General features: G+C 31.4%; 1 protein-coding gene and 1 long non-coding RNA gene across 6 annotated transcripts; one reads left to right on the top strand and one right to left on the bottom strand.

The window, feature by feature from the left end:
- Positions 1-5,164: 5,164 nt before the first annotated feature.
- Positions 5,165-5,528, top strand: LOC135139663 (uncharacterized). The gene is made up of 2 exons (XR_010282180.1): positions 5,165-5,298; positions 5,352-5,528. It is a non-coding gene; the product is annotated as an uncharacterized LOC135139663 (long non-coding RNA).
- A 260-nt stretch (positions 5,529-5,788) lies between these two features.
- On the bottom strand, positions 5,789-15,835 carry LOC135139661 (uncharacterized). Of its 5 annotated transcripts, none has more exons than XM_064069967.1 (10): positions 15,529-15,835; positions 10,954-11,904; positions 10,705-10,900; positions 10,209-10,327; positions 9,877-10,152; positions 8,601-8,870; positions 7,651-8,550; positions 7,092-7,590; positions 6,345-7,036; positions 5,789-6,289 (listed from the first exon to the last, which is right to left on the bottom strand). In XM_064069967.1, exons 4-10 carry the CDS (start codon positions 10,237-10,239, stop codon positions 5,937-5,939), a joined length of 3,021 nt encoding a protein of 1,006 aa, XP_063926037.1. In that variant the 5' UTR covers positions 10,240-10,327; positions 10,705-10,900; positions 10,954-11,904; positions 15,529-15,835; the 3' UTR covers positions 5,789-5,936. The 5 variants fall into 5 exon arrangements, with proteins under 5 accessions (XP_063926037.1, XP_063926034.1, XP_063926033.1 ...); XM_064069964.1 differs by having other exon boundaries at positions 7,092-8,550; positions 10,954-11,309; positions 11,420-11,904; positions 15,529-15,832; XM_064069963.1 differs by having other exon boundaries at positions 7,092-8,550; positions 15,529-15,832.
- Positions 15,836-22,649: the final 6,814 nt, after the last annotated feature.

The raw sequence follows: 22,649 nt of genomic DNA, 5'->3' as shown, positions 1-22,649 counted from the left end.
ATTCGAAAATCAAAAATTTACATAAAAATCGAAAAACTGAAAAATCGAGAAATCGAAACTCGGGGATTTAAAAAATTGAAGAATCGGATAACTGAAAAATCGAAACATCGATAAACTGGAAAAATTGAAAAGCCCAAAAGTAAAAAATCGAAAAAAATCCAAAAATCGGAACATCGAGATACATCGAGAAATCGAGAAATAAAAAAATCGACAATTTAAAAATTAGGAAAATTGAAAAATAGAAGAACTGTAAACTCGAGAAATCGAAAAAGCTAGAAATTTAAAAATTGAAAAATCTAAAGTGTCACGAAAAATTGAAAATCCAAAAAGTAAAAAAATCTAGGAGTCCAAAAATCGAAAAGTCGAAAAATGAAAGTATTGAAAAATCCAAAAATTGATCGCAATATCCAAAAATTAGGAAATTAAAAAACCGAAAAATTGAAAAACAAGAACCTGAAAGATCAAAAAATTAAAGAACTGAAAAATCGAAACTTTGGGAAGTCGAGGAATGGAAAAATTAAAAAATAGATTAATTGAGAAATCGGAAAACTGAAAATTCAGAAACGTCAAAAGAGAAGTCAAAAAATCAAAAAGCTAAAAATGGAAAAATTGATAAATCGGGAGATTGAACAATCAAAACATCGAAACATCCGAATCTCGATAAATTGAGATCTCAAAAAATTGATAAATCCAAAATTAAAAAATTGGAAAAAATGAAAAATTAAAATATCGAAATTTAAGTTGAAAAATTGACAAATCGAAATATAAAACAGTCGAAATATTGAAAAATCTAAAGTTTAAAAAACGAAAAACTGATACATAATTAGAAAAATAAAAAATCAAAAAATTGAAGAATCAAAATACTGTAAAATAACAAAACTGAAAGAAATATTCAAAAATTGTGGTATTAAAAAATTGGAAAATTGGGAAATCGAAAAACCAATAAAGCGAAGTCGAAAAATCGAAGAATCGGAGAACTGAGAAATCGAATCTTTGAGAAGTGGGAAAATAAAAAATAGATTACTTGAGAAATCGGAAAATTGCAAATTTAGCAACGTCGAAAATTGAAAAATACTGAAGAATTGAAAAATCAAAAAACCGGGAAATCGAAAAATCGAAAACTAAAACATTGAACAATTAAAATATCACAAAATCGAAGAATCGAGAAATCCAAACATCAAAAAATCAAAAAATAAAAATTTGAAATTTAAAAATAGAAAAAATGAAAAATTGACAAATCCAGAATTCGAAACTCCAGAATTTAAAAAATTAAAAAATCGAAAAATCGGATAACTGAAAAATCGAAACATCGAAAAATTGGAAAATTGAAAAATCGAAAAGCCTAAAAGTAAAAAATCGATAAACTGAGACACCGAAATAGGCCAAAATCGAAAAATCAAAGTTATAAATGGAAAAATTGATAAATCGAGAGATTGAACGATCAAAATATCCGAATCTCGATAAACTGAGATCTCAAAAAATTGAAAACTCCAAAATTAAAAAATTCGAAAAAATGAGAAATCGAAAATAAAATAATAAAAAAATTGAAGAATCTAATATAGTTTGAAAAACGGAAAACTGCAAATCCGAAAAATAAAAAATCGAAAATTCGAAAAGTCGAAGAATCAAAATACTGAAAAACCCCAAAACTGAAAGAAATATCCAAAAAAGCAATGTCGAAAAATCGAAGAATTGAAGAACTGAAAAATCGAAACTTTGAGAAGTCGAGAAATAGGAAAATCAAAAATAGATTAATTGAGAAACGGGAAAACTGAAAATTTAGCAACGTCAAAATTTGAAAAATTGGAAAATAGAAATACTGAAAAACTGAAAAATGAAAAAATCGAGAAATCAAAAAATCTAAAATTTAAAACATTGAGCAATTCAAATATCGCAAACTTGAAAAATCGAGAAATTCAAACATTAAATAATCAAAAAGTAAAAATTCGAAAATCAAAAATTTACATAAAAATCGAAAAACTGAAAAATCGAGAAATCGAAACTCGGGAATTTAAAAAATTGAAAAATCGGATAACTGAAAAATCGAAACATCGATAAACTGGAAAATCGAAAAATTGAAAAGCCCAAAAGTAAAAAATCGAAAAAAAACTTAAAAATCCAAAAATCGCAACATCGAGATACATCGAGAAATAAAAAAATCGACAATTTAAAAATTAGGAAAATTGAAAAATTGAAGAACTGTAAACTCGAGAAATCGAAAAACCTAGAAATTTAAAAATTGAAAAATCTAAAGTGTCACGAAAAATTGAAAATCCAAAAAGTAAAAAAATCTAGGAGTCGAAAAATCGAAAAGTCGAAAAATGAAAGTATTGAAAAATCCAAAAATTGATCGCAATATCCAGAAATTAGGAAATTAAAAAACCGAAAAATTGAAAAACAAGAACCTGAAAGATCAAAAAATTAAAGAACTGAAAAATCGAAACTTTGGGAAGTCGAGGAATGGAAAAATTAAAAAATAGATTAATTGAGAAATCGGAAAACTGAAAATTCAGAAACGTCAAAATTTGAAAAATTAAAAAATATTGAAAAACTGAAAAATCGACAAATTTAAAAATCTAAAATTTAAAACATTGAAAAATTAAAATTGAAAAATCGGATAATTCAAAAATCGAAACATTGAAAAATCGAAAAGCCGGAAAGTAAAAAATCGAAAAACTGACAAATCGAAAAATCAAAAGATCGAGAAATCGAGGAGTCGAGAAGTCAAAAAATCGAAAAACTGAGAAACCGAAATAGGCCAAAATCGCAAAATCAAAAAGCTAAAAATGGAAAAATTGATAAATCGGGAGATTGAACAATCAAAACATCGAAACATCCGAATCTCGATCAATTGAGATCTCAAAAAATTGATAAATCCAAAATTAAAAAATTGGAAAAAATGAAAAATTAAAATATCGAAATTTAAGTTGAAAAATTGACAAATCGAAATATAAAACAGTCCAAATATTGAAAAATCTAAAGTTTAAAAAACGAAAAACTGATACATAATTAGAAAAATAAAAAATCAAAAAATTGAAGAATCAAAATACTGTAAAATAACAAAACTGAAAGAAATATTCAAAAATTGTGGTATTAAAAAATTGGAAAATTGGGAAATCGAAAAACCAATAAAGCGAAGTCGAAAAATCGAAGAATTGGAGAACTGAAAAATCGAAACTTTGAGAAGTGGGAAAATAAAAAATAGATTACTTGAGAAATCGGAAAATTGCAAATTTAGCAACGTCGAAAATTGAAAAATACTGAAGAATTGAAAAATCAAAAAATCGGGAAATCGAAAAATCGAAAACTAAAACGTTGAACAATTAAAATATCACAAAATCGAAGAATCGAGAAATCCAAACATCAAAAAATCAAAAAATAAAAATTTGAAATTTAAAAATAGAAAAAATGAAAAATCGACAAATCCAGAATTCGAAACTCCAGAATTTAAAAAATTAAAAAATCGAAAAATCGGATAACTGAAAAATCGAAACATCGAAAAATTGGAAAATTGAAAAATCGAAAAGCCTAAAAGTAAAAAATCGATAAACTGAGACACCGAAATAGGCCAAAATCGAAAAATCAAAGTTATAAATGGAAAAATTGATAAATCGAGAGATTGAACGATCAAAATATCCGAATCTCGATAAACTGAGATCTCAAAAAATTGAAAACTCCAAAATTAAAAAATTCGAAAAAATGAGAAATCGAAAATAAAATAATCAAAAAATTGAAGAATCTAATAAAGTTTGAAAAACGGAAAACTGCAAATCCGAAAAATAAAAAGTCGAAAAATCGAAAAGTCGAATAATCAAAATACTGAAAAACCCCAAAACTGAAAGAAATATCCAAAAAAGCAATGTCGAAAAATCGAAGAGTTGAAGAACTGAAAAATCGAAACTTTGAGAAGTCGAGAAATAGGAAAATCAAAAATAGATTAATTGAGAAACGGGAAAACTGAAAATTTAGCAACGTCAAAATTTGAAAAATTGGAAAATAGAAATACTGAAAAACTGAAAAATGAAAAAATCGAGAAATCGAAAAATCTAAAATTTAAAACATTGAGCAATTCAAATATCGCAAAATTGAAAAATCAAAAAGTAAAAATTCGAAAATCAAAAATTTACATAAAAATCGAAAAACTGAAAAATCGAGAAATCGAAACTCGGGAATTTAAAAAATTGAAAAATCGGATAACTGAAAAATCGAAACATCGATAAACTGGAAAATCGAAAAATTGAAAAGCCCAAAAGTAAAAAATCGAAAAAAAACTTAAAAATCCAAAAATCGGAACATCGAGATACATTCAGAAACCGAGAAATAAAAAAATCGACAATTTAAAAATTAGGAAAATTGAAAAATCAAAAAGTAAAAATTCGAAAATCAAAAATTTACATTAAAATCAATTTAAAAATTAGGAAAATTGAAAAATCAAAAAGTAAAAATTGGAAAATCGAAAAACTGAAAAATCGAGAAATCGAAACTCGGGAATTTAAAAAATTGAAAAATCGGATAACTGAAAAATCGAAACATCGATAAACTGAAAAATCGAAAAATTGAAAAGCCCAAAAGTAAAAAATCGAAAAAAAACTTAAAAATCCAAAAATCGGAACATCGAGATACATCCAGAAACCGAGAAATAAAAAAATCGACAATTTAAAAATTAGGAAAATTGAAAAATAGAAGAACTGTAAAGTCGAGAAATCGAAAAACCTAGAAATTTAAAAATTGAAAAATCCAAAAAGTAAAAAAATCTAGGAGTCCAAAAATCGAAAAGTCGAAAAATCCAAAAATTGATCGCAATATCCAAAAATTAGGAAATTAAAAAACCGAAAAATTGAAAAACAAGAACCTGAAAGATCAAAAAATTAAAGAACTGAAAAATCGAAACTTTGGGAAGTCGAGGAATGGAAAAATTAAAAAATAGATTAATTGAGAAATCGGAAAACTGAAAATTCAGAAACATCAAAAGAGAAGTCAAAAAATCGAAAAACTGAGAAACCGAAATAGGCCAAAATCGCAAAATCAAAAAGCTAAAAATGGAAAAATTGATAAATCGGGAGATTGAACAATCAAAACATCGAAACATCCGAATCTCGATAAATTGAGATCTCAAGAAATTGATAAATCCAAAATTAAAATATCGAAATTTAATAATAATAATAATAGCCATGACGATATACAACGCTCTAGGCCCGTGCCATTATTACACATCTTAGCAGGCGAAGGGGGTACACCGGCCTAAGAGTTTAATGGCTTTATAGTGATTCTACTCATATTCAGATGGCGATGAAGTTGGTAAGTCAGAAATGGCATAACACAATTTGTGTGTGTCTCAGCTAGTCTCTTAGGCCCGAATATTCTCTAGCCCCGTGGAACGTTTATGTGTTATCCTGACTGTGTTGAAAAATTTACCAGGATGTCTACTTGGACATTGACAACTCCACCATCATATTATAATTAACATTTATACAAAATATTGTAAACATGAAAGCTTGAATAAATCTATTTGATTTAAAATTCGGAAATTGATATGTTTTCATGTAATTAAACGAAAAATTGAGCAAGGTTGGTTGCATACTACATTCGCAATGATTTGCAACACTTACAACAGAACACAGCGGCTTTACAATTAAGCTTTCATCTTGAGAACAGCAATGCAAATCTTAAGTTTTATATTTTCGTTTATTTAGTCTCGAATTCAACGGTTTTGCAATTCTGCATTCCTGTTTGCAGAAAGCAATTACTTGCACGTTTGTGTTTACTCTCGAGTTAAAAATACGAGCTGTGAATTTAAGACATTTTTTATTATATTATAAAATTTAATACAATATTAACATGTAAAGTCAGTGTTTAAAATTACAAAAATATCAAAAATTATCACAACTTGTAAACAAAACAAAAAAAAAACAAAAGAGACAGCTGATCCACTAGTTTCATCTTCGCTTAGTTCTCTGATACTGGATCCAGTTGTACACGTCTCGACCACTGCGATCAGAGAAGAGCTGGTTCGTTTCAACAAATTCTGCACACAGCTTCGGTGGTGCCAAATGACCCCTGGATATGTATTGCGAAAAATGTCTCTGCATTAAAGACATTTGCTCTGAGGTGAATGGTTTCTTTCCTCTTCTCTTTACAGGAGTTATTTGCAATTTCTGCTTTATCTCCGCGATTGTCGTTTTTCTTGGTGATTTCTGCGATTTTGGTGACTTCGTGTTCAAAGTTCCCCTGTGACTCGATATTTTTTTCTTTGGTGTTTCAATCCTCCGGTCTTCAGTACTGGCTCTCGCTATAAAAAATATCAGCAATGATATACAATTTTCTAGACTTTTCAGCATACGTACCCCCTACTTTTTCAGAAAGCGCTTCTTGTGTAGTATGTGTAACTTTGTCACACTTTCGACGATCCGAAGGCACTTCAGTAATATTGTCTGTAGTATAACATTCTATCACACCTGATTGTGAGACTTGAGTGTCTGTTGATACCTCCTGCATGAGGTTCGTTTCCATTCTGTTGATTGTACTTTCTGTTGAACAGGTAGTTTCAAACGAATCCAAACTGAGATTGTCTCCTAATAATTCTTCAGAGGTAATATGATCGTCTAACGCCGGATCCTCTTCAGGTACTGGTAAATCTTGTGCAATAGTGAGTATTTCGTCGAGACTTTTACCTCTGTATGAAAAGAGTTCTTCTCCATCTACGATAGTCAAAAATTTTGCCCACCCTGTTAGTTGAAATAAAAGTTCGTCTTGTCGATATACTTGTTCATGGACTTTCTGACTATGACCCATCAATTTTGCAATCTGACCGATTTCATTGTCATTCATTGTTAACAATTGGGAAAGGGTTGCGACTTGTTTTCTTAAATAAGTGGAACGTAAAAGATGCGGTTCTTCAGCACCACATTTCTCTGAGTAATCTCTTAAAACAACTGAAGCATCGATAAACATCGCTCTCGTAGGTATACCAAAAAGGTAATTGTTTGAATAGGGAACACCAGCTTCTTTTCGATATTGGAGAAACATATCTAGATACCTACAACACAATCAAAAATCTTTTAAAAAGTAGAAAAATCAAAGTACTCATTTACCTGCATTGATTTTCGTCCAACAGCACATGTAATATATGTAGACGCTTTCCAATCAAAGTCATAACTTTGTATTTATTCGCTAACTCCCGTTGATACATTGGAAGGGATTGAAGTATTTCATCATCAAGTTCGATTTTTTTGTTATACAATTCCAACGACATACTTGCAACTTCACTGACTCTACGTCTATTGTACACAATAACTCTTGCCAACGCAGCCTTTCCTAATTTTAGCCATGTGTCGAAATCGAAACCGTCCTGTAACCGTTGATACGCCTGCTCCGCTTCAGAAACTATCAATGTGGAAAATAATTTAACGTCCTTTGCCTTTGGTAAATTATGTAATTTGGCTGCTTTTCTTTGCAAGCTGGTTCGACCAGCTGACCTGCCAACATAGATTCCATAGTTTTTATCATGGAGAGTTTTGAAATTGTCGAAACGGCCACGCTCTTCACATTGTGTGGGAAGATTATGAGTTAAATAATCAACGTTAAGTGCGTCTAAAAGAAATGTAATACTCGATCGTAAAGCTTTTGCCAGACTTGGCTTTCCAAACTCGCCTGTTTCCTTGTCAAGTGAACACAAATTGAAAACTCCCTCTAGTAAGGCATCATAACCTCCATAGAGTATCAGATCTTCAAAATCCAGAATGGAGGGGTTTATGTCTTTAACATCTAAAATCAATCGTGCCATTCTACGCAAATGTTGGCGATCGTTCTTTAATGCGCTGTATGAACCACGATGCATTAAGGAATATCTTTCAGCAACAAGTTTCAAACATTTATCTTCTAATATCTCGTGTAGAATTAGCCCAACTTGAACAGGCTCTAAGAAAGCGAGAAAAAGTTTCTGACTGAAAGAATTCGCTGTAAATTCCTTCTGGATAATCTTAAAGCGAGCTTCTTTAAGCACATTTCTTCTATTTGGTGGCCGTCCAGTACATTTGCGTTCATGTCGAGCAAAGTTTCTGGTCATTATTTCACCAAAACAATTTGGGCAAGTAATTAAATTGGAGGCTTGTCCTGTCACTACTCTCCTTATAGCAATTTTTTCCTCACAGGTGGCATTTTTGTTAAAATTATAATCACCCTTTCGCCTGATCTCTCGTAACGCAGCATTCCGTTCCACACTATTAGCTTTCATAGTCATAATATTTTTCACTTCTTCCTGATCTTTGTGTTTTCGAAGAATATGTGAAGACATTTCAACAAAAAACTGTTCACAGAAATAACAACAATGGCGTTTTCCTTTGGTTTTTGACGTTAATGGGTTTACTAGGGCAGAAGAACCACAATCCATAATTAACGGTGTTATGAACTTACGTTCCTCTTCAATCGGCAGTTCCTCCCCTATTAATTTTCCGACGGGGAGACAGTAACGAACTTTCACTTGGATTTCACGTTCGCCAAAATTTCTAGACAGCAGCACAAGTGTTCTGTTTTTGTCGGAAAGTTTATTACCTACAACAAAAATTAAACTTCGATTTGCATTTTTTTGTTACTATACATACATTTATGGTCTGTCGCGGGCAAACCAGAATACAAAAATCCGCTGATGGTATTGTCATCTCCACTGCAAGCATCACAAACGTAATGCCCTTCATGTAAAACGGTGTGTATCTTCATTGAAACGAAACATTTCTTTATATAAATGGTCAAATGAGCGGAAATCCTGCAGTTTGATTCTTCAACAGGCGAAACCAATGGCGTAAACATCAAGTCAAAGTCTTCATTGCGGTTCGAGGTAGTGGGCATTGAAGAACTACTTGAACTTTGTCCTTCTATAAATATTTGAAAAATTATTAGAACATTATAAACGACTAATATTAGGTATAACGTAAGTTGTAAAAATCTCTACAGATGAGAGTAACTTACTTTTCAAATGGCATTGCATACATTATTTATTGGGTTGTTCCAGAGAATTATACAGGGTTAGTATAAAGTCCCGAAACGTTTGAATAACTTTGTTATTTGAAAAGTTTTTTTTTCTGAAATTTGCTTTGGATGTATAATTAAACATGGCAACTTTAATGGAACACCCAGATGTTGTTTCACTAGAAATAAACAAGTTGATAATTTCTGAAATTAGTTTTTTATTCTGCATCAGAAAATGCCAAAAAACCTGTATGTTGTAATCAATGCAATCAATGTTGTAGGTATATATCCAAAAAAAATTTCAGCAAAAAACTTTTCAAATAAAGTTATTCGCCCGTTCCGGGACTTTATACTAACCCTGTATATTAAAATATACTACATTTAGGTATCAGGCATAGCTAGAAAAAATTTTTCTAGTTATTTAAAAAAAAAAGTTTTGGTATGCCAAAAGTCTTATTTGCAACTTACATAACACCCGATTGGTGGTTTGGAGTTTAACATTTGAGTTAAGAAAAGATTTTTCAGATGGACGAATAAAAATATGTGATGGATGTGTGTAAGTTGTTTGTTTTCAAAAATGTGTAATATTGGTTTATGTTTATGCACGAAAGTATATTGGAAATAGCATATGTATAATGTATAGGTAATTAGTGTTACATGTGTTATGTAAGTTACGTTTATTATGTTAAGTTAGGTACTAATCATTTTTATAGCATCTTTGGAAATGTTAGCAAGAAAGCTAACGAAAAAAAATTGACATTTTAATAAAATTGATCAGAATCCGAGAAAATAGAAACCTGAGTTTAAGACAAGAGTAAAAAAATCTAAGTCGGCCATTAAAAAGACGTTTTGGATTTTTTTTACAAAAAGCCTGAATATTTCGTAATTATAATTACTTAATGAAATACCTACCTCCTTCAAACAATCTTTTCTTGCAAGTCTGTAACTGAGACTTCGTGTGCTCAGATGTTTCGCCATTTTCATCGCTTTCTTCTGACACTTCAGAAGTTGGCTCATATTCTTCGTCGGTAGCATTACTTTGGAAAGGTTCTTCGTCGCTGTCACTTATCTCGTATCGGCTGCAGGGTACGTATTCAAAAACGATCTCTTCTATTGGTCGCACCAAATCAACTTGCCAACATTCTGTGTCCTCTAAATGTTGTTTTGCCAATTTCAAAACATTCAGATCTATAGAAGAAGATTGACATGAAATAGATTGATTATAAAGAGTAGAAATGAGTTACCTGAACTACTCATTATAACATTGTCCAGCATCCTTTTTTTGAGTGTTTTATGCCATATTTGAAAGATTTTAGGAGTTCCCTCTGAATATGTCAGGTGATGGGTAAGACGTTTTTTTTTTCTGAAAAATAAGTGATGAACTCGTTAAGACCATAACACAAACACTGGTTCTAAAATTTCTTGGGCGAAACGAAAAAGAAAAAATGCGAAAACATGACAATTTTTTGCTTTGAGCCAGATACACCTTGCCACATATTGGTGTATCGAACTTTTGAAATATCGTGTTTTAATTTTTTTGTTTTGAAGCAAGAAAACAAAATTCCCGTTTTGTTTCTATTTTGAAACCGGAAAACGGGTTTTTCCTGCTTGTTAAGTATTTTTGTTTGAAGCGAATAATTACATAATTATAAGTACCAAATGAAGTTCCAAGATTCCACTACTGATCACAAGCTAAATTTCTAACAATTTTCTACGAAAGCAAAAAGCGAAACTACTTACCAATGCAATCTTTTGACTTCAGTCATTGAAGCGCACAAGGGATCAGGGCAGAAATATAAAACTGTGTCGTCCTCTTCTAAGACCACCACTCTGGCATGAGATAAGCATTGTTCACAAATAACATGCCCGCATGTGACTAAGTAGAAAGACTTACTGGGCAACAATGGCAATCTACAGGAGTGGCATACAATTTTTCCTAATAAAAAAAAGTGAAAAATAAAATGTCAAACACATTTTGTCATAACATACTCATGAGGGGCAACGGATAGTTTTCTTGAGGCTTACAGACTACACATGTTTTTCTTATACAAGTTTCTGTTCTTGTGAGCTCCCTTGTACACATATGATTCTGGATATCTGCTTTATAACTATTTGTTATAACATAGGCTAGCCGACGCAGTTCGATATTAATATTTTGTGAAAAAGGCATCTCCTCACTTTCAACCTGCTCTATTTCCTGCGGAGTTAAATTATGTACCATGATGCACTTTAAACTGCCCAAACATTGGATCTTGTTACATATAATAAATTCATGGCGGTATTTGCACTGAACCCTTCTACATCTCTTCATTAAGAACTCTCTGCAGGGAGTGGGTGTTAAAATTCTAAAAACGAGATCATATAGCACATAAAATTTCAGCGGATCGAACCGATGAGCTACTGAAGCTGATCGATTAAATTGGAGTCAAAGACGAAAAATTAAAAAAAAAAGTACCAATAAAAGAAAGTGGACAACTTCCCTCCTCTATTTGGCCTCTGCATACAGGGCATTGAGGCATATCACGTGCAATCAATTCTCTTAAACAACCTTCGCAAGTACTATGCATACAAGGGTTCAAAATGCACCAAGAGGTCATGCTTATTTCGGAGAAACAGACTGGACAAATAAACTTATCATTTTCTTGTTCCTCTATTGTCCTATGAGTAAATTTGCATTTGCTTCCGTATTTACAGTTGCCGAATTGTTTAAATTCTTGACAAATGCCCGAAATTTGTAATGTTCTCAACGTCTCGTACCTCATGGTGTCGCTTTGATATAGCGTTTCTCTGTACTGGATTTCATCTTTTGAGGACACATGAAGGTATCGACAGTACTCTCTATGACATCTCTCCATTTGAAAGTCCCGACAGAACTTATAGGGATGCTTTAAATTGCACATCGGATCTTTACATTCCCCCTTCGAGAATTTCGTACAATAACTACGACAAAAATAAATACTGAAACTTTGACTTGAAGTGTTGCACTTTAATCAAAATATAATCTAGTGTTGAAAAATTGTGACTTCAAAGAGATTAATTAAAAACTGTTTTCAGGGAACAATTTGAATATACACCGTTTTTTTAGGAGTTGCGTATTTTTTACTTTTATACAGGATGGCAGGTTTGAATTGCCAAACGTTAACGCAAGCTGTATCACTTCAAATCAAGCAAGAAATCATCCTTAAGAAGTTGGGGTCGCAAATGTGCTGTTATCGACCTTGCCAATTTTGCCGTTAGTACTCTTTCTGACCCTGCGTTAATAGATCCTCAAAAGCGTATTTTAATTCGGATTGGAGCAAACTATGGCCCCAACTTCTTAATAATTGTTGGTTTGTTTTGACGTGATAATGCAGCTTGTGTTATCGTTTGACACTTTGTATAACATAAAATTGTAAGTGAATTATTTTAAAATGAAATCAAAACATGCATGTTGAACTTACTATTTCTAAATTTCACGTAAACAATACGTTACTGTACTTTTTATCTTCTGTTAATGGGAAGAATATATCCAATAATTACAAAATTAAAAAAATGCTGATATGTACTTATCATTTTTGTTATTTTTTTGTTCTATATCGCTGCTTTTCTAAATGTGCATGTCCAGAGTTTCCCTCACTTTCAGAGTATTCTAATTTTTTTATTATTACCTATTCGTAGTTTTTTCAAAATACTTTTTAATGAGATATTACAAATTTCGCAGGGCGAGTCATTTACCGCGCGTTCCTTGATGTTTCATCAATTATTAGAAATGATAATTTATTTTTGAAATTCCGATGCCACGTTGGCACGCTATTCCAATTTTCTTCAATTTTTTTGGGAATGAAAGTATTCACAAATAAAATCGCAGCAGGGTTATTTTTTAAATTTGTGTAACAAGATTTTGTGGAAAGACGCGCTTTGTTGTGGTATAAATAAAATTAAATCTTCATGTACATAATGTTTATCAAAAAAATAAGTATTACAATTTTCAAATAACGATATTCCAATTTTTTCAAATACAACATCATGTATTTTATTATCGCATCTCATTCTATTTTTTGTTTTCTTCCCCATTTGTTAAGTATTTTCTATATTTAAAGTTGAGAGTTCCTATGTTTTTTTTTTTACTTTTTTAAGAGACATTGACATATTGAAAAAATGAGCACAAAATTAGAATAAGATATCGTAATAAAACACTGTGTGCTAATGGAAAAATATAAATATCCATATTTGTAAATTGTATTAAACTATCAGAACTTTTTTAAACAATGGGTATTTTAAAATTTGATTTAATTGGTACGACAACAAAGTGCCAAATATTGTAACACACAATTTGCGATTTTTTTGATAACTCTTTCATTGTCGAAAGAATTAAAAAAAAAAGGAATAACGTGGCAACCTCGCAATCGATTTTAAATGATAAATTATGCTTATAAAAACCAGGAAATGGCTAGTAAATGTAGAAATATATGGGCGTTTCATTAAAAAAAAAAAAAAACAAGCAGTGTCCCAACCCTAATAAACTGAAGATTCTGAGTTAAATAAAAATAATTTTAGCATACAGCCCTCAAAGTATCGTAAATTTTGGTGCTTGACTTTTTTTCTAACAATTTATGAGTTATCGATGACCGCGTGTTTTGTGACTCACCCTGTATAATGATATGAAATTTTTGCGATAAAATTCAGGTCTGTTAGAAGAAGAAAGAAAGCAAGCCAATACAACTAGATTTTAATAACTACCCAAGCTCTAATCTACTCCCACTACTAGCACTATTAACATATACTCTTTTCTACTGTGTTGTTAAATAACTGCGTAACACATTAGACAAATTTTTTGATTAATTGAAGCCAATGGACTTAAAATATATTCAAATTGATAGCAGGGCGTTCCGATTTTATTGTTCTGTTGTATAACTGACGCGAAGTAGTTTTTATCATTTGCGAAAGTTGCAGACTCGATATTGTCCCTAGACCAGGGTTGGCCTGACTTTTTGATTTAAATCGTAATTTAAACCAAGTATTTTTTTTTTAATCATTGATTTAAATCATTCTTGATTTTTTAAATTTTCTTTTTGAATTACGAGCATATAATGCATGTTACAGTCTTTTAAATGCAATTTAATTCAATAAGGGTACTACCTGAGTGCCGCCGCAATTTACGTAGATTTTTCCGGGACACCACGAAGGCGAAAGATCCGTTACAATTTACAAGTACAATCCAATTCTCCTAACTTTGGCAGTGTCGTAAATTAATAGCAAAAAACAAGCATCTGGCATGTTTACGTTTACGTCTACAATGGATGCAGACCCTTTCAAGCTTTCAATAAAAGAAACTGACAATGGTTTTACGACACTTTCCCAAAATTAATAGAATTAGACTCTTGGAACGTAAAGTATTTATTTCGTCAGCTGCAGTTTACATTTGCCGATAGAGGCACGATTCAAACTAGGCAGAGCCGCATTTGTGAATGTATGAAAATACCTAGAAAATGAAAATTACAACAACTACTAAAATATAGCTTTTAAAAACTGAATAAAAATAATTAAAAGTTAAAATTTAGTTACATAACTTTTAATTTTTGTCTCACTACTTTTGAAGTTTGAATTACTGTGGGTAACCGAAAAACTAAAAAAATCAAAGAAAAATTAAAAACATTAAAAAAAACAAAAAAAATGTAATTTAAAAACTAATCATTGATTTTTGATTTTTTTTTTAATCCGATTTTTTCCAACCCTGACATAGACATATATGTATTTATAAAAATTTAGCAAACTAGCATTAGCATTTTTATTGTTTTACTCTTAGAAAGCCATTTTTGTGAAAAATTTTGTTTTTGTCGTAGAAGCTTATCGATTGAAATCAAACTGTATCACTACAAGAGCAACATAAAAATGCAAGTACTAAAAACAATCTACAACATTTTTCAACTTTCGTATTCCTTATGGGCAGCATATGTTTTTAAACTTTAACAAAAGCAATAGTAAGTTAAAAATTTGAAAAAGAAAAAAATACCAGGCTACGGCAAAAACGTTGAAACAAGATCAATTTAATAACACTAACAGAAAGATCGCTAAGAAATAAATATCTGAATTTTTATGATAACGGAACTTTAATGTTGTTTTAGATGTAATTTTTTTCAAGTCTGAGGTCATTGATAAATGAGCTTTTTTTCTTGATTACCAATATGGATCAACCACATAATTTAACAGTATTTCTAACTGAATTCAAAAAGATGGCACACTGAAATACATTTACTTTTAAATATGAAAGTATTCTCTATTCAGGCCCTTATTTTACGCCACCCGACTCTACGACTACTTTTGCGTTAAAATTAAGTTTTTGATTTTTTTTATAATTACTTTGTGTGGTTAATGGCGGTCGTCATTCAACAAATACATCGGACTAATGATACACAACTAAAATGTATAAAAATCTAAGTGAAAAAATGACCACCAAACCACTGTGGCCGGAACTCCCCTAGCGTTATCTGCACAACACGTTTTGTTCAACAATTTAAGCCAAAGTATAGAATCACCAGAAATTATTGTTATTGAAGTGCGTAATAAAAAAAATTATTCACCTACCTTTCTCTAGAACGACCTAGGCCAGAACTTCCTGCTTCCGAGTCACACATATTGTGATAAAATTCACTTTTTTTACGTAACAACGATGGCAGAATAAACAACGATGGCAGAATAAACAACGATGGCAGAATAAACAACGATGGCAGAATAAACAACGATGGCACAATAAACAACAATAGCGTGATAACAACAACAGCGGCTACATTCGACTCTTCGTTACAACTACAAATTGGAGACTGACGGGACGCGGTGGTAGGCTGGTAGGTTGGCGGCAAGTGCAGTAGACAGTATTGCACAATATTATTACACTTGCTACAGATTTCCAAGGTCAACGAGACAACGCTGGATGCATCAGATGCAGATGCATCGTTCCCTAATTTGATTTAAATGTTTGCAGTAAAATAACGATGAGTAACATTTTCATGCTGGCATATAACGCAGACAAATAAACTTTAAAATTATTCAATACGCTACGATACTGCTATCAATGGTTACCTATTTATCAGTAAAAAATTAGAAATTTGTCATTCTCGTTAATATTTTGAGCCTCAATAAAGTGGCAACAGCGCTGAAAATTTCAATTCAAGTCAATTTTTAATTAAAAAAGCGATATTCTGTTTAACATTAAAATAACAGAGACGTTAATCTCTTACTATCTTATTTGTAAATATGCAAATTAAGTTTCGCATTGCTGTTCGCAATATGAATGGAAAATTGCAACACCGTTTTGGTAATACCAAACGAGAATTCTAATAATATAACCTATAAATTTTTGACTTTATTTCTGCTTTCAGGACTAAGAGACTTCTCTTAGCGGTGTTACGGGGATAAGCACGTTATGATACGATTTCACCTTTGATGCCTAAATAATTATTACTTAACAAGATATTCCGCTTCCTTTTAGGGATGAATATTAAATTTTGATTTGGAACTTTTGAAAGTCAAGTTCTTACTGAAAATTCTATTTTTATGAATCATTACAAAAAAATTGTTACAAAACAACGAAAGCGGCTTCATAAATTTACGTATCTATTCTAGAAATTGGTATATTCAGAAAAATGCAGTTTGTTGAGTTAACTATTAAAATTTTGGTAATGACGGAACGCGTCCTATGAAAAAAAATGCTTCTTTAATTTCAAAACGTGTATTTAACTCGAGAGTAAATAAACGTAAAGATAAATATGCAACTTAAGTTTAGCATAGCTGTTCGCTTCATGAATGCAAAATTGCAACACCCTTTTGGCAATACAAACAGAAATGCTAATAACATAACTTCAAAATTTTTGGCCCAATTTACGTTTTCGATCCAAATAGCCGTCTCTTATCGTATGAGGATCGCGGAAATAAAGCACCTTAAGCAAATTTATAGACGTTTACGAATAAATGATTATTTAATCACACATTCCGTTTTTACATTCTGACTGTTAGACAGATTTTGAAAACTCTGAATATAGCTGCTAATATAAGTTAGTATAAATTTTGGACGCTGTGACTTACAAACGATGAACGCCGTACTTTATACATTCTGATTTATAACCAACGCGCGGAGTTGTGTTTCATACGCTCGATCCAGTGCTGTCGCGGCGATAGTTTGATTACAAATATATTTTTCTTTTGGACTACATCAACATAATATAACATTTTGGAGACCACAAATGTGTGGTCCTGTGTTTGAAAAATTAAAAATTGCATCGAGTATTTTTATTTGAAGTAATATAGTAATCAGTGTTGGGGACAGATACTTTTAAAAGTATCTAGATACAGATACAGATATATGGAAGATAAAAGTATCTAGATACAGATTGTTTTCGACTTTTTCGAAATGTATCTAGATACAAGATACAAGAAAACAGATACTTTTTGAAACTTTGGCGAATAAAATAACTGAAAACTTTTTATGTATTTTTTTATGTATTGTTTAATGAATTTTTTAAAATTAACAACATTTCAAAAGTATTATCACCTAAATTATTTCTTCGTGGTGTCAGAATTTGGTTTCCAGTACTAAACACCCGTTCCACAGGTGCAGAAGAAGGGATTGTGGTATTAAATTTAAAAAATAAACATTTTACAGTTGCATAGTTATGCAAGACTGAAAAATCTTTTCTTTTTTCCTGCAAATAGGCCATCGCTTCGCTATTCGCCAAATTTTGTACCGCTTCCTCGGATACGTAATTGCGAATAATATGATTCTTACATTCAATCTTTTGAATATGAAATTATGAACCATGCAGATGATATATATTAATTAATGACACTGATGACAGTAATTTATTGTAGACACTACTGTTTCCGTCGGATATTATTTTGTCATAAATTAGACCATACATACATAATTTCCTAAACCCTTCTAAAACAACGTCCACTTCCATAGCAGTAGAAGTGCCTTTATAATGTTTAGAACATGTGAAATTTATTTTTAAACTCTCATTGATTGATGTGTCGCAAATTGTCCAATATTTATTACGTACGCTTAAAAAGAATATGTTTTTTTGTTTTTATTCCCACACTGTCCAAATTGTGTTTGAGTATATCTAATAATTATCTCCAGCATTAAAATTATTATTTCAAAAGAATACCGGAAATGATTATTCTGTGCTGAAGGTCTGTTGGCGGCAACCTGTCATAAATTATTATTCTTCAATATCGGCTTACGATGTTTTTATGACCATGTCCGGTATTCGTCTATCCCGGTGCCGCAGGTATATACATTTTATGAAGCATTGCTGGTTCCGTTTAAGGCAAAATAAGTACAATTTCTTAGAAAGGTATTTAAATCCCTTATAGGATCAAAGGCTGCCTGGCAGGCAGAAATCGCCAGAGTGCAACTTTAAATTTTCAGATTTTTGTTGAAACTCATTTTATTTTAATCTCGTTTCACGATTTCTGAGAATATATCACGAATCACGATAAATTATTCTACGGAAGGTTGTAAAAATATTAATTTTATTGCCCAAGATAATTAATTACATTTAAACATAATCGGCACATTCTAGGGCAAAACGAACCTGCCAAGCCCGCCTCGCGTTAGGTCCAACAATGAAAAAGTGAAGAAATGACACATGTGGCAACAGGAAAAGGTGCTACATTTGTCCGAAAAATAAAGATATAAAACAGTAACAAATATGCAATTTATGCGAGAGAAATGTATGTATTGAACATTCGATTAGTCGATTACAAACTAATTTGTGCTAATTGAAAACATTAATCATTATGTAACACGCAATTATTATTTTCTAAAAATAATAACATACCTTAAACACATATTTTCACTATTAAAATTACTCTTATTTTTAATAACACAAATACAAACAGCGGGCCTACCGGACCCGGGTTGCTCAGGTACACAGCAGGGGCGGCTGGTCAGGGGCGGCAGGGTCGGCCACGCCGTACCAGTCATTTTAAAATACTTAGTAAGCGTTGAAATTAGAAAATAAAAAAAGAAATAAAGTTTGAATGTACGTTAGGATAGATCATATATATTAAAAATATATTTTATTATGTTGTAGGTACAAAATAAAGCATTTGTTGCTAATTTTAAATGCTGATAAACACGCTTTGCCGGCGAGATTTCGGCAAGCCGTACCCAGGAATGCATTATGCTCGATGTTTCGACTTCGTAGCAGCTTACGGTTTCATCGTTCTCTTTGTCTAGTACACTGTAGTAGACAAAGACCTGGCGGAACGTATGTTGTGCCAGGTCCGGCGAAATCCTCCTTCGCCGTACCCAGCAACGCGAATTTAGTTTTTAAAACGCTTAATATTTAAGATAGCTAACCAAATTACAAAACAATAACGGCTTCGATGTTCTTCAGTGCATACTATTTTTTTTTAAATAATAATTGTCGATTTAATACATTTTTCTGTGTATGAATAATAAACGAAAAAAATTACATTAAATTATCTAAAATTTTATTTTTCGTACATAACTTAGCTACACCATAAATGCGCTTTTTCTGTATTTTTAGCATCTAAGCGTTTTCAGATATTTCAGAAACGAATTTAAAGTTTTAAATCATTTTAATTTTTCAATTATTCAATTAATTTATTTGACAATTTGTCATATACATTAAAAATAAATAAATGTAAATGAAGATAGTTAACAGTTGGTACTTTTATTATTACTTTTTTTATATTTTTTAACTGCATGTCATTATTTAATTATTATTATTTAATTGTGGATGTCCGGGGTCGGCAAGCCGTATAGCCGCCGGTCGACGCGGAACTCAGTAAAAATAATGTTTTCGGTGGTTCTCAATTAATGATAAAGCAGAACAAGTAGAATTAAGGATTAATAGTATTTGGAATCAAACTGACATTGTCAATTTCCTATAAAAAATTATTTTAACAGGTCGAAACATTTGAGATGTTTTGTACATCCTGGCACGTAAAATGTCAGTGGTTAATGAGTAGCAGCCATACATTACGAAAATATATAACACCAAGGTGTAGACTCAAAATATTTGGCCGACCCGAAATTTTGACCCACCAGCCGCCACTGGTACACAGATAAAGTACATTGCCCCGACAAGGGTAAAACGCAGTGAATAGTGAATTGCGGTTTATGGTTTTTAAAATATCTTCTTACGATGGCTTAGATTTATTACCCCTCAGGATTATATTTAAAGATGTATAAGTACTGAAGGCTACCATGTAGGAAATGATGGTATTTAAAATATGAAAATTTCCGTGACAGAACACTATTAGTGTACCTCTTACCTCTACTTTTGTTTATGTGACCAAAATCACCAACATGAAGTATCAAAAATTACTACTAGTAGTATAACTCAACTAATAATTACTGAAAAAAAAAGTGAAATAAAAAAATGTATCTGTATCTGCGCCACTAATTTTGTATCTAGATACAGATATTTAGTGCTTAAATTCGATTGTATCTAGATACAGATACTAGATACCCAAAAATGTATCTAGATACTTTATTTAGATACAAGTATCTAGATACTGCCCAACACTGATAGTAATATAGAAGTAGTTTTTTAACAAGCTGTAAACACTCCTAGCGACGCACTGGCTACGACCTTGTGGACCAGATCAAAGCGTCCCCGCTACTCGCCGTAAAACACACATTGCTTCAACTGGGGAATTGCATCCGTAAGATACTTTTCCGCCTAGTGTTTATAACATAAATGATGACTGCCATCCTTCACGAATGACGAAGGTCGTAGTTTAACAGCGAATTGAACTCTGTCTTTTGTAATAATAATTTTAGTTCTGGTAATAAAAAATTTGTAAATTTTGAGAGTTGTAGTTTCAATTAAGAATTGCTTATATATGCTGGTTGAAAAGACTATAAAATTAATCAGTTTATTTGAATGAGCAAACCAAAAATGGATTTCCCCATCTTATCGAAAATTTGAAAATGCTGTACCGTTTCGGTTATTTTTGAACCGCGCATACCCAAACAGATGCACGTGTCTTTGAGACAATGTTGATGACGTTATCAGAAAATTTTCTTTTAACAAAATTTGCATGAAATCTGCTCTTACTATTTTTTTTATCTGTACATTAACAGATCATTTATGTTTTTTTTTATTTATCAGGATATAAAAACCAAAAAATAAAATTTTAAAATTCTGCGATTGACTGAATTGTTATACATCGGGTAAGGAAGATCTGTACAATACCACGGACAATTTGGGTTAATGGTAAATGCTAAATTACAAATTTGAAGTTGATACCTTAATGTAAATTTCAATTCACAGTTTATTCCAAAAAATATATTACAAAATTACGGCACCAGGTGTTAAAATTTACGTATGTATTCTACAAATTGGTTAAATGAGAAATATTCATTTTGCTCCACGATGAAAATTTTGGTCGGGGCAAAGCACGCTATATATTGAAATAAATGTTTCTCTAAATTCTCATGTGTTTAATTCGAAACTTAATAAACAGAAATATGCAACTTAAGTTTTCCATTGTTTGTCGCAACACGAATGTCAAATTGCAACACCGTTTTGGCAATACCAAAAGAAAATTTTAATAACATAACCTCCAAATTTTTGACTTTATTTCTGCTTTCGGGCCTAAGAGACTTCTCTTAGAGGCGTTTCGGGGACAAGCACGTAATGATACGGTTGCTTTTTTGAAGCGTAAATTATTACATAGCAAAATATCGCGCTTCTTTTTAGGGATGAATATTAAATTTTGCCTTTGCTGTTAACATCTTATCGTAAATTTCAACTTGAGGGTTTATAACAAAAAAGGTATTTCAAAACACAAAGGCTTTACAAATTTACGTATCCATTCCACAAATTGGTATATTGAGGAAAATTTAGTTTGTGTAGGTAACCATTAAAATTTTGTTGATGACGAATCACCAGGGTGCCCAGATCAGTTGTCACAGCAATCGCCAATAGAGGGACTCGAAAGCCGCCAAAATCGCCAACCCAAAACCATATATTAAATATAGGGACTATAGCCCCTAGAAATACCAGAGATATAGAGAAATACATAGTACCGTTATCCATTGTTGTACGAGTGGAGCAAACGGAGTTGGTAACGCAAAAAATTTCCCTGGTTTAGAACCAAATTGTGTCAGCAGAGAGTTGACAGCGCGTAAACCGTTGTTGTCACGTGGTCTTGGCGTGGTCTTTTTGTTTAAAGTCAATTAATTGTCAATTAATATAACTAATAATTATTAAATAAGATTTTATTGATTAAATTTTATATTTTATTCATATTAAAAATCCATATTTTGTACATAAACTACAAACTTTAAATCCAACATAAAACCATTTTAAATTTCGCGATCTGTCAAATGGTGTTAATAACTTTTGTTTTTGTTAAGTTTCCGCCAGGTTTGCTCCACGGTGACGATACTATGTGTTTTCTAGAGGCTATAATAGGGACTTTGCCAACAAAATATATTGTTGAAATCTAATGAAAGCACTTATCCTTTTTTTAATATTTATTTTAATTAAAAAATGCATTGACCCTTTCAGTGTGATGAACTGACGAGTGATGACTAATGACTGACGAGCGACTGTGAGGGGATGAGAGTGAGAGTGATAGTTGATTGTTGACTTTTTCGATTTTTTTCATTACTTAACTGTACACAAAAATGGAAAAATAATAGAGTCCCCAAAATTCGCCAAAAT

This window comes from Zophobas morio, unplaced genomic scaffold, assembly GCF_036711695.1.
Source record: "Zophobas morio isolate AGI-343-1 ecotype UQ-CSIRO unplaced genomic scaffold, CSIRO_AGI_Zmor_V1 ptg000031l, whole genome shotgun sequence".
Classification (NCBI taxonomy): domain Eukaryota; kingdom Metazoa; phylum Arthropoda; class Insecta; order Coleoptera; family Tenebrionidae; genus Zophobas; species Zophobas morio.
Note: the sequence above shows the minus strand (reverse complement) of the source record. Positions and strands in the feature narration are given on the sequence as shown.

Bases quoted from the DNA above. Each gene is read 5' to 3' on its own strand.
- LOC135139661 (XM_064069963.1), bottom strand. From the start codon at position 10,239: ATGCTGGACAATGTTATAATGAGTAGTTCAG. The intron at 8,871-9,876 runs GTAGGTATTTCA...AAATATTTATAG, and splicing joins GAAAAGATTGTTTGAAGGAG to AAGGACAAAGTTCAAGTAGT. The intron at 7,037-7,091 runs GTAAATGAGTAC...ATTGTGTTGTAG, and splicing joins TTGGACGAAAATCAATGCAG to GTATCTAGATATGTTTCTCC.